At 35.3% G+C, this 12,889-nt stretch overlaps 1 protein-coding gene across 2 annotated transcripts in view; it reads left to right on the forward strand.

Moving 5' to 3' along the window:
• LOC131436516 (hyaluronidase Tab y 2.0101-like) overlaps positions 1-12,889 on the forward strand; it is a 76,910-nt gene that overhangs the window by 27,335 nt on the left and 36,686 nt on the right. For both annotated transcript variants that reach the window (XM_058605261.1, XM_058605262.1), the window contains exons 2-3: positions 9,159-9,451; positions 9,534-9,673. In XM_058605261.1, the coding sequence (XP_058461244.1) occupies positions 9,159-9,451; positions 9,534-9,673 (433 nt within the window). The remainder of the gene's footprint in view (positions 1-9,158; positions 9,452-9,533; positions 9,674-12,889) is intronic.

Raw genomic sequence — 12,889 nt, forward strand, 5'->3', positions numbered from 1 at the left:
GGATCATGCTCGAGGAGGGCCTGCAAGCACTTGGAGTTTTCGAGCGACGCGTGCTAAGGATGATCTTCGGCGGTGTCCAGGAGAACGGCGTGTGGCGGCGAAGAATGAACCACGAGCTCGCTTCACTCTACGGCGAACCCAGCATCCAGAAGGTGGCCAAAGCCGGAAGAATAATGCGATGGGCAGGGCATGTTGCAAGAATGCCAGACAACAACCCTGCTAAACTGGTGTTCGCCACGAATCTGTTTGGAACAAGAAGGCGGGGAGCACAGCGGGCAAGATGGGTGGACCAGGTAGAACGTGATCGGGCGAGTATTGTGCGTGATCGAGGATGGAGAGAGGCAGCCACAAACCGAGTATTGTGGCATACTATTGTTGATTATGTGTTATCTTAAATGTGATGTAGTGCAAATAAATGTAAAAAAAACGATGTTTGAGGTCGTTCCGAAATTCAAAACGGCTGCTTCCGGTTAATTGCTTTTTCCATATTACTCGATATTTCGATATTACTCGATATTACTCGAATACCTTCACAATATCCAAATTTTCGGAACGGTTTTCATGAGCAGGCGCTTACATTTTTAACCAAGTCCCTGCTAGGCCGCCATGTTTTCGTGACCATCATCTTTTCCGCAAAGACGAAAACAACGAAGAAGTATATAAGTTCGTTGTTGCTAAATATCTGTGATATTTAGCTGTGAAAGTTGATGTTTGATTATAAATGTGATATCGTTAAAACGTGCGCTGCTAAATTGTAATACTGACTTTCACAATCAATGAAGTGCTGTATTTTACTTCATTTTGTTTACTTTGCTCTCACTGACTTGCTAGCTTTGATGGCCCCGAAGCACTGAGATGTTGGTTACGATAGCACTAGCTGGAGCGCCTTATTGTTGCCACCGGGCTGTTTTTAACACTCCGAATACCAAGAGGGTAAAAAGTTACGCTGACTACCAAGGGTACCATGAAAAGTGGGAACGCTAATTTTGACTGACTGAATTTTGACTTAGCCATTTTTGGACCGATTTCAAAACTTTTTTTACCATTAGAAAAATAAATTCATTCGGAATAGAATCCACTTGAAACTATGGAAAACCGAATATTCTATTCAAAGTTATTATAAAAAGTTCTAACTAAAGTTTGTCAAAAAAAAGTGGAAACGCCTAGAATGGCTGGCCATATCTCAGCTGTTAGAAGTCCAATTTTGAAAATTTGATTATCATTAGACAGATACGTCTATCGCAACATAAATGGAACAGAAATTTTTTTAATTAAACTTTGTTAATGAAAGTTATGATCAAAAACTTAACCATAAGTCCAAGCATAAATTATCCAAAACTTCGTATTTTCGAAATATTTCTAAATTCAAAGCGACGACAATTTCATTCAATAGCATTTCTATATACCAATAGATTGCATTTGACATCAACTATATGTTTTAGAAGAAATCAATTTCAACTTTACTGAAAATGTCTCAAAAATTTTCACAAAAATTTCTCGGCAAAACAAATAATTCGAATTGAAATTTCTAAACAAATTGCATTCGTATGTCTCGTTTTTGTGTTTTAGTGTAGAGTAGCCGTTTTTCAACCAACTATTAACCTTCGAAACGTTGGCCTTCAACGAAAAATAAATGTTTTGATGAGAAACCAATTGACCAAAAAGCCATCTCTTTATTTGAAACAACATAACCTGGTCGCACCCGCATCAAATAAATTTAATATCGAACATTTAGGCGTTGTTGCTCACCAATCGATTGAATATTGCTTCAAATAAAATTTTCAACAGGAAATTCCATCATATTTACTAAAAATCTTAAGAAATTTTGTATTTTTACATAAATTTTTGAATCTTAGAGTTTTTTGTGACTTAGCTAAGCACGCATTCAAGAATGCTCGTGTACGAACCGATTAAATTTACTGTCAGCTAAAATTTCAAGAATATATATTTTATATTTACCCAAAATCTTAAAAAAATCGATTTTTTCACAGAAGTTTTTAAAATTGAAAAAGTTGTAGGCACTTACGTGGATTTGACGTAAGTGCACGTCTAAGAAATTTTGCATACCAACTAATTGAACTTAGCAATAATTTTAGGAGAAAAATCTTATATTTACATCAAAATCTCAAAAAATCAGCATTTTCGTGGAAGTTTTCGAATTTAATAGATTGGAAAATGTAAAACGAACATCTATGATCTTTTATGTAGATTAAATTTGGTATTAGCTAAAATTTGTAAAAAAAATTATTGAACTCGATTGAACTTCGAAACTGGAAAAAGTGAAATAATTTCGTTTTCTTGTAGAAAAAGTACGGGTGTGTAATGTCAGAGACATAACTAGATGTCGTGAATACGAATGAAATCGAAACGCTTTCTTCTTACTTTTGAATAACAATTAATTGATCGATTGTGTGAATTGTGCTAGCTTTCCTTTTTCTCACTACGAAAATTTGGAACGATGCACCTAAACAGAGTCGATACTATGCATTTTATATAGCAAATCAATAGAAAGTTCTTACAACAACTACGAGCTACAACTGGTTGAAAAAATGGCCGGATATGTTATAGTGAAGTAAAATTTCGCATAGTTCTTTGGGAATATGGTAGCGGATCTAAAATGAACCGATTCGAAGAATTCATGATTTAGTACCTGGACCTGAGCACAAGAACTCTGAAATAGGCTCAGAATTCAGTTGCAATTTAGTTCCCGTGCCGTAGGTTCAGTCATCGCCTATGAGGAAAAAAACGTCCCGGATAGTCCCGGATCGGCCGTCCCGGCATAGTGCGGATAGACTTTAAGTTGTGTTTCATTACAATTAGAGTATTTCAATGAACAAGACAATTTCTAGAATTTTCTCTGGCTTGCCTTCACGAAACATTTCCGAGCAGCACCGGATAATTCAGCTAGTATAAAATATATCAACTATTTCACTCTTTAAAGGCTATAGCAGGTTAAGCATGTAAAATCTGCCCCCAAAGGAAATTCATATTGTTATACCACATTCAAAAGGTCATAGACTGGAAACAATTTCCTTCTAGTTTCAACCCTCTAACTGCCATATTGACGGAGCTAGGATGGTTCTATTGATTTTTATTTTGAAGAAACCGCTTATCCGAAAAATTTGAAAAAAAATCAAGTATGTTTAAGACATTATGGGGAAGGTTTACAATTTTATTCAAATTTTTTGAAGATGTATTTCTTTCATTAAAAAATACTTGAAAATTTTGAAACAATTTTTTTTCCTCTTCAAAATTTTGCACCACCCCAGATTTTTTAGTGATAAATAAAAAAATTTTGGACATGTAAAAGTGGTACGTTTTCGAATTTTTTAAAAATGTGGACGACCACAATATTTGATTTTTTCTAAAAAATAAATAACAGTCGACCATGCGTCCCCATCAAGTTCTGTTAGAAGGAAACGCATGGTGCTTTGTTCTAGTAGTTTATGCAACTCAAGCGCTGGGCTTAGAAATCAAAGTAACGAAAAGGAGGAAATGAGTTTCAACCTATGCATAATACATACACGATCGTACTTCGGGTACAACCTAGAATGCTACAAAGCAAGAACTTACTGGTATGTGGTTCATATATGGATGGTAGTAATATATGAACGTCGTGAGTCTCACAAATATGAAATTCGGATACGGTAGTCTGGAACTAGAGCGGGTGTCAGTTTTTACGTGTTGCTGATGTATGTAATAAAAGAATAATGAAAGTAAAGTAGAATGAAAATTTCATCACGGTGTCAAAAGTTATCATAAAGATATGTTATCGAGGGATGTCTATAGCTTTCTGGAAAAATGTGTGATAAAGATAAAGTAAGAGTTTTGTGTTTAAAAACGTCAATCGAATCTTTAGGATGGTTCTCATGGTTTGAAGCAACAACAGATATAAGCAAGTATCGGAATATAGTAGCTCTGGAATATAAGTTTTTAAGAAGGATGTTCTGCCAAGCAATTTTGGATCACGAGATGACCTAATTGAGACACACATATCACAAAAAATCTATTCGGGCCCGTAATAAGTTGTATCTCATTTTCCAAAGCTTAAATATGCTATTTCGAGTACACTTCAAATTCGACTGGATATTTGGGAATCCAGCGTCTTTGCTGTGAATGCGCTATTGGCAATAGAACTGTTGGTTGCTGTTCACACGTGGCCGCCATTATTTACCACTTATCTCAAGCTCGGTTTATATCCAGAATAGTGAGACCGGCGGAAATATTGTCAGAAATGCTTAAATCAGAACAGCTACAAACGACGATCAATGAAAGAAGTGACGATAATAAGTCTATATAATAAACGAAAATAATCAGAGACAAAATGTGTGCTTTCAAATAGCAATGTATTTTTATAATACTTTGTATCCCATTTCCTATTTAAATGAAATATACAGTCAATAATTCTAAGTAATCGATTCCAACCTTCATCAACGGCCACTTCTGTTTGACACCAATATAAAAAAGAAAAATTCAATTCGCTGTTGTTTCAAATCGATATGCATTTAGTGAAATGTACAGAGCTGGCAAAAAGAAAACCACGTTGTACGAGACCTCACAGTGCAAAACGATTTGACCATTTCATTTACAAAATAAAATTATTGAATTATATGCATTCTCTTTTGAAACTGTAACGAAATTTAAATTTTCTTTCTTTCATTATTCTTTCATTACATCCATCAGTAACATATGAAAAACTAACACCCGCTCTAGTTCTTGACTGCCGTATCCGAATTTCATATGTGTGATACTCGTGACGTTCATATATTGCTACCATTCATATATGAACAACATACCAGTAAGTTCTTGCTTTGTAGATTTCTAGGTTGTACCCGAAACATGATCGTGTATGTATTATGTACTCATTTCATCCTTTCCGTTCTTTGATTCCTAAGCCCTGCGCTTGAGTTGCATAAACTACTAGAACAAAGCACCATGCGTTTCCTTTTAACAGAACTTGATGGGGACGCATGTTCGACTACTACTAGAAACTACTAGAACAAAGCACAATGCATTTCCTTCTATCAGAACTTGATGGGGACGCATGGTCGACTGTTATTTATTTTTTAGAAAAAAATTAAATATTGTGGTCGTCCACATTTTTTAAAAATATGAAAGCATACCGCTTTAACATGTCCAAAAATTTGTTATTTATCACTAAAAAATCTGGGGTGGTGCAAAAATTGGAAGAGGAAAAATATATGTTTCAAAATTTTCATGTATTTTTTATGTAAGAAATACATCTTCAAAAATTTTGAAATAAATTGTAAACCTTCCCCATAATGCCTTAAACATACCTGATTTTTTTTTAAATTTTCGGAGGAGCGGTTTCTTCAAAAATCAAATAAAATAAAAATTAATAGAACCACCCTGACTCCGACAATATGGCAGTTAAAGGATTGAAAATTTGAGAAAATTGTTTCCAGTCTATGCCCTTTCGAATGTGATATAACAATATGAATTTCTTTTGAGGGCAGATTTCACATGCTTATCTTGCTATAGCCTTTTAGCTGAGAGTAAATTTAGTAGATTGGTACACGAACATTCTTGAATGTAGCTTAGCCACAAAAAACCCTAAGATTCGAAAATTTCTGAAAAATGCAAAATTTCTTAAGATTTTTAGTAAATATGATGGAATTTCCTGTTAAAAATTTTAATTGAAGCAATATTTAATCGATTGGTGATCAACAATGTCTAAATGTTCGACATGAATTTCATGCTAAGTGTAAAGCAGGTTAAATTTTAATTTAATTTAAAAATTTCTGTGAAATATCTGATTTCTGGATTTACTTTAGTAAATGTGACACTATTTTTCCCGTGCATTATAGCTGATATCAAACTCAATCGATTGGTGTACAAAAATGCTCAGCTGTGTTTAGCATTCTTCGAATATGATATTGATTAAATATAGAAATGCATATGTCGTTGCTTTGAATTTAAAGATATGTCGAAAATACGAATTTCGCGATAATTTATGCTTGGATTTTTGGTTACGATCAAAAGATCATAACATTCATTAACAAAGTTTAATTGAAAAATTTTCTGTTCCATTTATGTTGCGATAGACGTATCTGTCTAATGATAAACATATTTTCAAAATTGGACTTCTAACAGCTGAGATATGGCCAGCCAAAGTAAGCGTTCCCACTTTTTTCAACAACTTTTTATAATAACTTTTAGTAGAATATTCGGTTTTCCGTCGTTTCAAATGAATTTTATTCCGAATGAATTTATCTTTCTAATGGTAAAAAATTTATTGGAATCGGTCAAAAAATGATAGATAGAGTCAGTCAAAATTAGCGTTCCCACTTTTTTTATCCCTTGGTATTCGGAGTGTTCAAACAGAGTACAATATCTGCGGTAGATCTAAAATATAGCCGGATTTGGTAAAAAATACTAAAATACCAGTCAAATCAGTTTCAAATTATCAAAACATTTTAGGCTAGACAAAGGTTAGGGTGACTACTTACATATTAAATTACTTCAAAAGAGCTTTCATACCGTAGTTACTCGTCTGCGATCGTCCGAATTACTCGTCTGCGATCGTCTGCAGGCGAGTTCTTTTCAAATATCTTTGTCCTTGACATTTGCAATGATAAGGTTCACTTCATGTCAGATCAGATTTCAGTATATATTCATTACTATGGTACTTGCAACATAATATGATTTTATTTGCACATCGAAGTTTATAAATTGAATAGTTTAGTAACTGTTTTGTCACGACTTAAAAAAAACAATCAACAAATCGTATAGAGTTATGTCATCTTCTGGTAGAGCAAAGTATGATCAAAACTCATTTTTTAGTTATTTGTATTTATTTTATGATAACTGACAATGTTTTTAACCAGCCGAAAGACTCCTAGCATCGTCCAACAGATTCTTCTTTGACTGTTTTGGCCATTCACAAATATTTGTAACCAAAGGATTTGATGAAACTAATAACCAATTCATGAGATCCCGATTCGTAAGTGATCTGTATTGCTCGCGTGTATCTCGAAATCTGTATGAAAGAAACTTCTTAATCATTGTAAATAGTACAATATAGCAAGCGTTTATCGATCTCCACTTCAATTGATAAATAAAGGATATTTATCCGCAGAGCTTTTCTATAGAAAAACTTACCAAAAAATGACATAACGTAATTCGACATGATGATTGCCTTTTTTCAAAGTCGTGGCTTGTTGTCTCACTTTCAAAAAACGTCTGACAGTTACTTTCAAAAATCGTCTGTAATGATTACGATAACGAATATATACTGAAGTCTGATCTGAAATACAATGAACCTTATCATTGCAAATGTCAAAGACAAGGATATTTGAAAAGAACATATTTCGCCTGCAGACGATCGCAGACGAGTAATTCAATCACGGTATAAAGCTCTTTTGAAGTAGTTTAATATGTAAGTAGGCTCATCTGCACCTTTTTGCGCCTTTTAATGATAGCCAAATTGAAATTCTGAAAAAAAGGAAAAATGACTCTATTTCATTAAACTGAAATGATGGCAGCATAGCATGTTTGAGAAAGTTGTGTAGTATTTAATAATGAAAAACTTTGTATAACATGTAAAACTCATATAAATTGAAAATATATATGTTTTCTTACAAAAACTGGTTTCAGGACACCCTTTTCAGAATATACATTATATCATGAATTACACTCAAGTTATGGGAATAGTACCTTCAGCAAATTTGTTTGAAATAACTTTCTGCATATCTTTGTCGAAGTAACTTAGCCCCTATGTTGGTCACTTTTAGGGGGATCACATAAATAAAACTTGTCAAAAGATTGCGTCTATCATTTTGAGTATCTTTGCTAAAGATACTGTCCCTTAAAAACCACAATTAGGAGCGTGAAATTGCGCTTTTGAACCACTGTGCAATCCAACAGTTCAATCAATCGCCATACTTTCGAATGCGCGATTGCACGGGAGTCTCTGTCGATTAATCTATTACACGTGTTTTTTTTTTATATGCGTGTGTTACGCGTCTTTTTACGAGGATTTCCGAAGCTACGCAGCTTTTGTGGTTTTTTTACGCGGTACGTATCCCCTAGTAACAAAGGATCCCAGAGTATTAAGAACCAACATCAAACAGCACGAACCCAGACTCTGTTTGCCTTGATTCGTGTTTGGCTTGTATCCGACGAAATTACATCAATATAAACAATTATGCCTAAGTGAATAGTTTAAGTTCTCTACCATCACTACAATCTGCGATTTCGATAATTAATCATTAACACTTAAAATTTACCCTGGGATACTAACAAGTTTCTCAGGTGAAAACGGCATAACAAAGCATTTCATCCAAACTCGCATGACAGAATAACAAAACAAACCAATTAAAGATTCAAATCGTTTTATAGCACTTTGTGTCTTGTTGTTTAGCAGCTACTTTCATCTGACATGTTACACGTGATACTGAAACGTTGGCTATAATTTCGCTTATATTTATAAATTCGTGTGCTTCCCTACAGCTTCGCTTTTGCATCAATTGACCAATCAGAGCGATGCTTCCCAGTCGATAGATCGCTTACTTCTATCAAAACCATCGTCTGCGTAAGCGAAATCCTGTAAGCGTCTTAGATTTTTATCTGACAAAATAGGACACTGCTCGCTATTAATCAAAATTCAATCATATATAATTGAAAATACATGGCTTGATACACTCAAATCGAAACTTAGACATATTTCCAATAAAATGGTGAAATAATATTTAAAATTGATGCAAAATTGACTGAGCTGTAAGCGTTCAAAAGTTGACCATATTTCTACGTGTATTTTCCACATCATACATCAAAATTGTCATGTTCGTGATTCGGTGATTTCTTGTAAAAATATATTTTAATTTCCTGATAAAACAGTGTGAATATCTCGATGACTTTTTTATGATAGCTGAAAATAATCCGAGAACAACAACTGTAGAATATGAAACGATGCAATCAGTACTCTCGACTTAGTGATATATGGCGATATTTCGATGTTCTTCTACTATTTTCGGATCACCCTATTATCTCAACTCAATATATCTCACTTTTAAACATAAATCGAAAAAGGTGATGATAACTACCGTTGTGACATGTGACATTTTCGATTTTGCATGCTCCGATAGCAAAACAAAAAAAAAACACCTAAAATATTCTTTGCATTTTCCACATTCCAGAGCCTTCGATGTCTACTGGAACATTCCCACCTTCATGTGCAATCGATACCAGATGGACTTCTCCGGTGTTGGGTCAGCCTACGGTGTCAGTCAAAACAGCAACGATTCATTCCGTGGCAACGTAATCTCCATCCTGTACGATCCGGGCAAGTTTCCGGCTTTGCTGGAACGAAGCTCAAACCGGGCGCTCTACAAGCGCAACGGAGGGGTGCCCCAGGAAGGGAACATAACGGAACACTTGGAAATTTTCCGAGCTCACATCAGTGAACTGGTGACGGATCCGCACTTTTCCGGTAAAGCATTTCGAGACTCCCGGCAGAGCATTTAAAAAACCACCTGGAACTTATATCAATTTTCTCGCTTTCATCCTGAAAGGTGTTGGCTGCATCGATTTCGAATCCTGGCGTCCAATTTTCCGACAGAATTTCGGCTCACTGCAGCCCTACAAGGATCTGTCGATGAAAATTGAGAAGGAGAGACATCCTCTGTGGCCGGAAAAATGGTTGGAAACCGAGGTGAGTGGGATAACGAATTGAGCTAACCTCTATCCATTTAAATTTTGGGATTTTCTTTTTGTGGTCGGAAAGGCTGCCAATTATGCTTAATATTTGATAAAACGGTTTTATCCTTTCAATCATATTGTGTTTGCATCATAGGAAGGGTAAGCTTTAGCAGTTCCATTCGGTTGAAGAAAAAAAAAGAATGAGTATGGTTTTGAATTTATGAACCGTCGTAGCTTCGCTAACCAGCCAAGATTGCCCAGAATCTAGCAGAGCTACCAACGAACCGACGTTGCCTGGGGCTTCGGTGGGATGAGATGAATAAACATAAACAGAGGATAAAATATTCTCCGTAGTGAGTACCGTAAATAACAGGCATAAATTTAGTATTTCACTGGCTACAGCTCGTGTAGACTCCAGATGAGCAAACCGAAATCGCCAGATGTTAAGTTTTTTAATTCATGAGATAGCGATAAGAATGGCTGCTTGCAGATTAACTTTCATCTATTGCGAAGAGTGTTTCATGTCGTCTTGTCGTAATTATCATGTTTTACTAGATAGTCTCTAGACATTTACAATCTAAACAATTATAGGGTCTTAGTTAATTATTCAGTAACAATGTCGAACCACAAAGCAATAAAATTTCAATCATACTTTTCAGATCCAAAAGCTAAACTAATACACATTACGAATCCATTCGCGAAAGCCGCAGTTTGCCAATATTTTCCTGATTAGGCATCCGAGAAAAATTACCCATTAACAGACCCCGGCAAACAAAACCCATGTAGCGAATTTAATGGCTCCAATTTCGTTTCAAATTTACCCCTTGCGGCTTCAATCCGGCTTGGCCAATTTGCCAAACGTTAATCAAACTCATCGATAAATGAAACACTTTTAGAAATTAAACCGGATCGTCAGCCACCTCCCACGGCTTCTGGCGTATTGATGTTTAACTAGCAGTTTTGGCAGAACTTAGTTCCCGTAGTTGATCCTACTAACGGATTACTTCCGAGCTCTTGTTCGATGGATATGCTAACGGGTGCGTAGGTACGAGGACCGAGCAAGCAAGCCAAAAACTAAAACACTAAATTAATTTGATTGGCTTCTCAGTGGGATATCAGTTCACTACTGGAAGTTTAACAGTCAACTCGAGTTATTGGACACGGAAAATCCCCAGATCTCGACATTTATTGTTTCTTGCCCCGGCTGATCTACTAAAATTTAACGATTCAAAGTACATGCCGTTGCTAAGCTAAGCCATCATAATACAAAAATGACAGTTTGGAAAAAACACAACAAATCCAATATTCTAGTAGCCGGGTCTTTTTATGGACGAATGGGGGATTTGCTCTGATGTTACTTATCCGGACACGAGTTGTGCAATGACTTCTGGAATTCGTAGTTTGACTACTAAGAGTTGTTTTAGGCATTTTCGACGGAAACATATATTGGATTATGAAGTATGTTTATCGGTGTAGTGACTTTTTTGTCCTAATATTTACATGGTTCTTCTATTACCATTGATATATAATTTGCTTCCAGTAATTTTTGCTGTAAAAGTTCAATTTGTGGTATTTTCGCTTGCAGATAAACCCAACCCAATATCTACCCTAACTTCTATCAACTGTATGAAATAGACAACAGTAGTGGTTGAAACTGGGTTCGTTATGGCTTCAAGCGAAAACGACATTGTTGACATGACCATAAGTTTTGAACCGATGGAGAGATTAATCCAACTCACGACTGATTTTTGAAAAGGGCGTATGTATTTTTGCATTTCACAAAAATTGCCTTTTTCAAATCGTTGTAACTCGGAAACCGTTATATGTACAAAAATAGCGTTCAGGAAGAAGTTGTAGGAAATCGATTGGGCACTCTAAAAAAAAAATTGAAAAAATTTGATTTTTTTTCTTAATAATCACAAAATAATCCGAAAAAAGTAAATAAAAATAAAGCATGGTTTTAATATTTTTTTGATAATTTTTATTTTAAAGCTGTTATTAAAACCTACAGATCGATGGCCATCCCGTCCGTGCCTTTTGAAAAATGAAGATGTTACAGCTAAAACAGTTTACGGATCTCGTTGTAATTTGGAAATCGTTCATCGTACAAAAATGGCGTCCAGGAAGAAGTTGTAGGGAATCAATTGGGCACTCTAAAAAAATATACACTTTTTACCTTTTTTTTTATATATATAAAAAATAGGTATAGAATTCGCTCAAACTTTCGAAAATTTTTCCGAGGCCCGGAGGGCCGAATGACATATACCAATCGATTCAGCTCGACGAACTGAGCAAATGTCTGTGTGTATTTGTGTGTGTGTGTGTATGTGTGTGTGTATGTGTGTGTGTATGTGTGTGTGTCTGTATGTGTGTTGTCAACTAAGAGGTCCAGATCTCCGAGATGGCTGGACCGATTTTGATCAAACTAGTCGCAAATGAAAGGTCTCCCCGTCACCCAAAACGCTATTGAATGGTTTTGAGATCGGATGTTTACTTTTTGAGTTATTCGAAGTTTTCTGTCAAAATTTCCAGTTTTTTGACAGTATCTGTCACAATTGACCTTGAAAACAGAATATGTTTTCAGACTTAGATTCCGCACGATAATACCTATTCAACAAGCCATAGATTGTTAAAATCCGTCCGTTTTTAACGGAGATATCGAAATTTTTGTGTAAACGACTTTTCCCCCTATTCCAGCAGTAGGAGTTTTGAGCGCTGTATGACAAAGAAATGCTTGGGAGCAACGGAAAACACGATTTTTTATTCTGTTACATACAATTGTTTTTAAATACCAAAAAGACTGTGTACAGCATCCTTTTTCATGACAATTTGCCTCGGACCGATTTTAGCACGGCTCGTTTTTGGTAACATAATCGTTCGAATATGACATATATAAACCAGATGATGGCAGATTTTTTTTTAATTATATTGTTTTAAACTACTTACAGCAATAAATGCTGGAAGAACATAACATCCATATACCATTCGAATCAGTTCGTCGAGATCAGCAAATGCGTGTGTGACAAATAATTTCACTCAATTTTCCCTGAAAATTTCTTTTCTACAAATTCAGATTCATACGAAAATTCGTATGCTCCCAAACAAAGTTCCTGAATTATGTTTGGTTCCGACATCTGGTTCCGGAACTACAGGATGATATATGAAACGAAATCAAAATTGTGTAACTCATTCTTCTCGTAGATGGCTGAACCGATCTAAGATCCAAATG

The sequence above is a fragment of the Malaya genurostris genome, chromosome 3, assembly GCF_030247185.1.
Source record: "Malaya genurostris strain Urasoe2022 chromosome 3, Malgen_1.1, whole genome shotgun sequence".
Taxonomy (NCBI): Eukaryota; Metazoa; Arthropoda; class Insecta; order Diptera; family Culicidae; genus Malaya; species Malaya genurostris.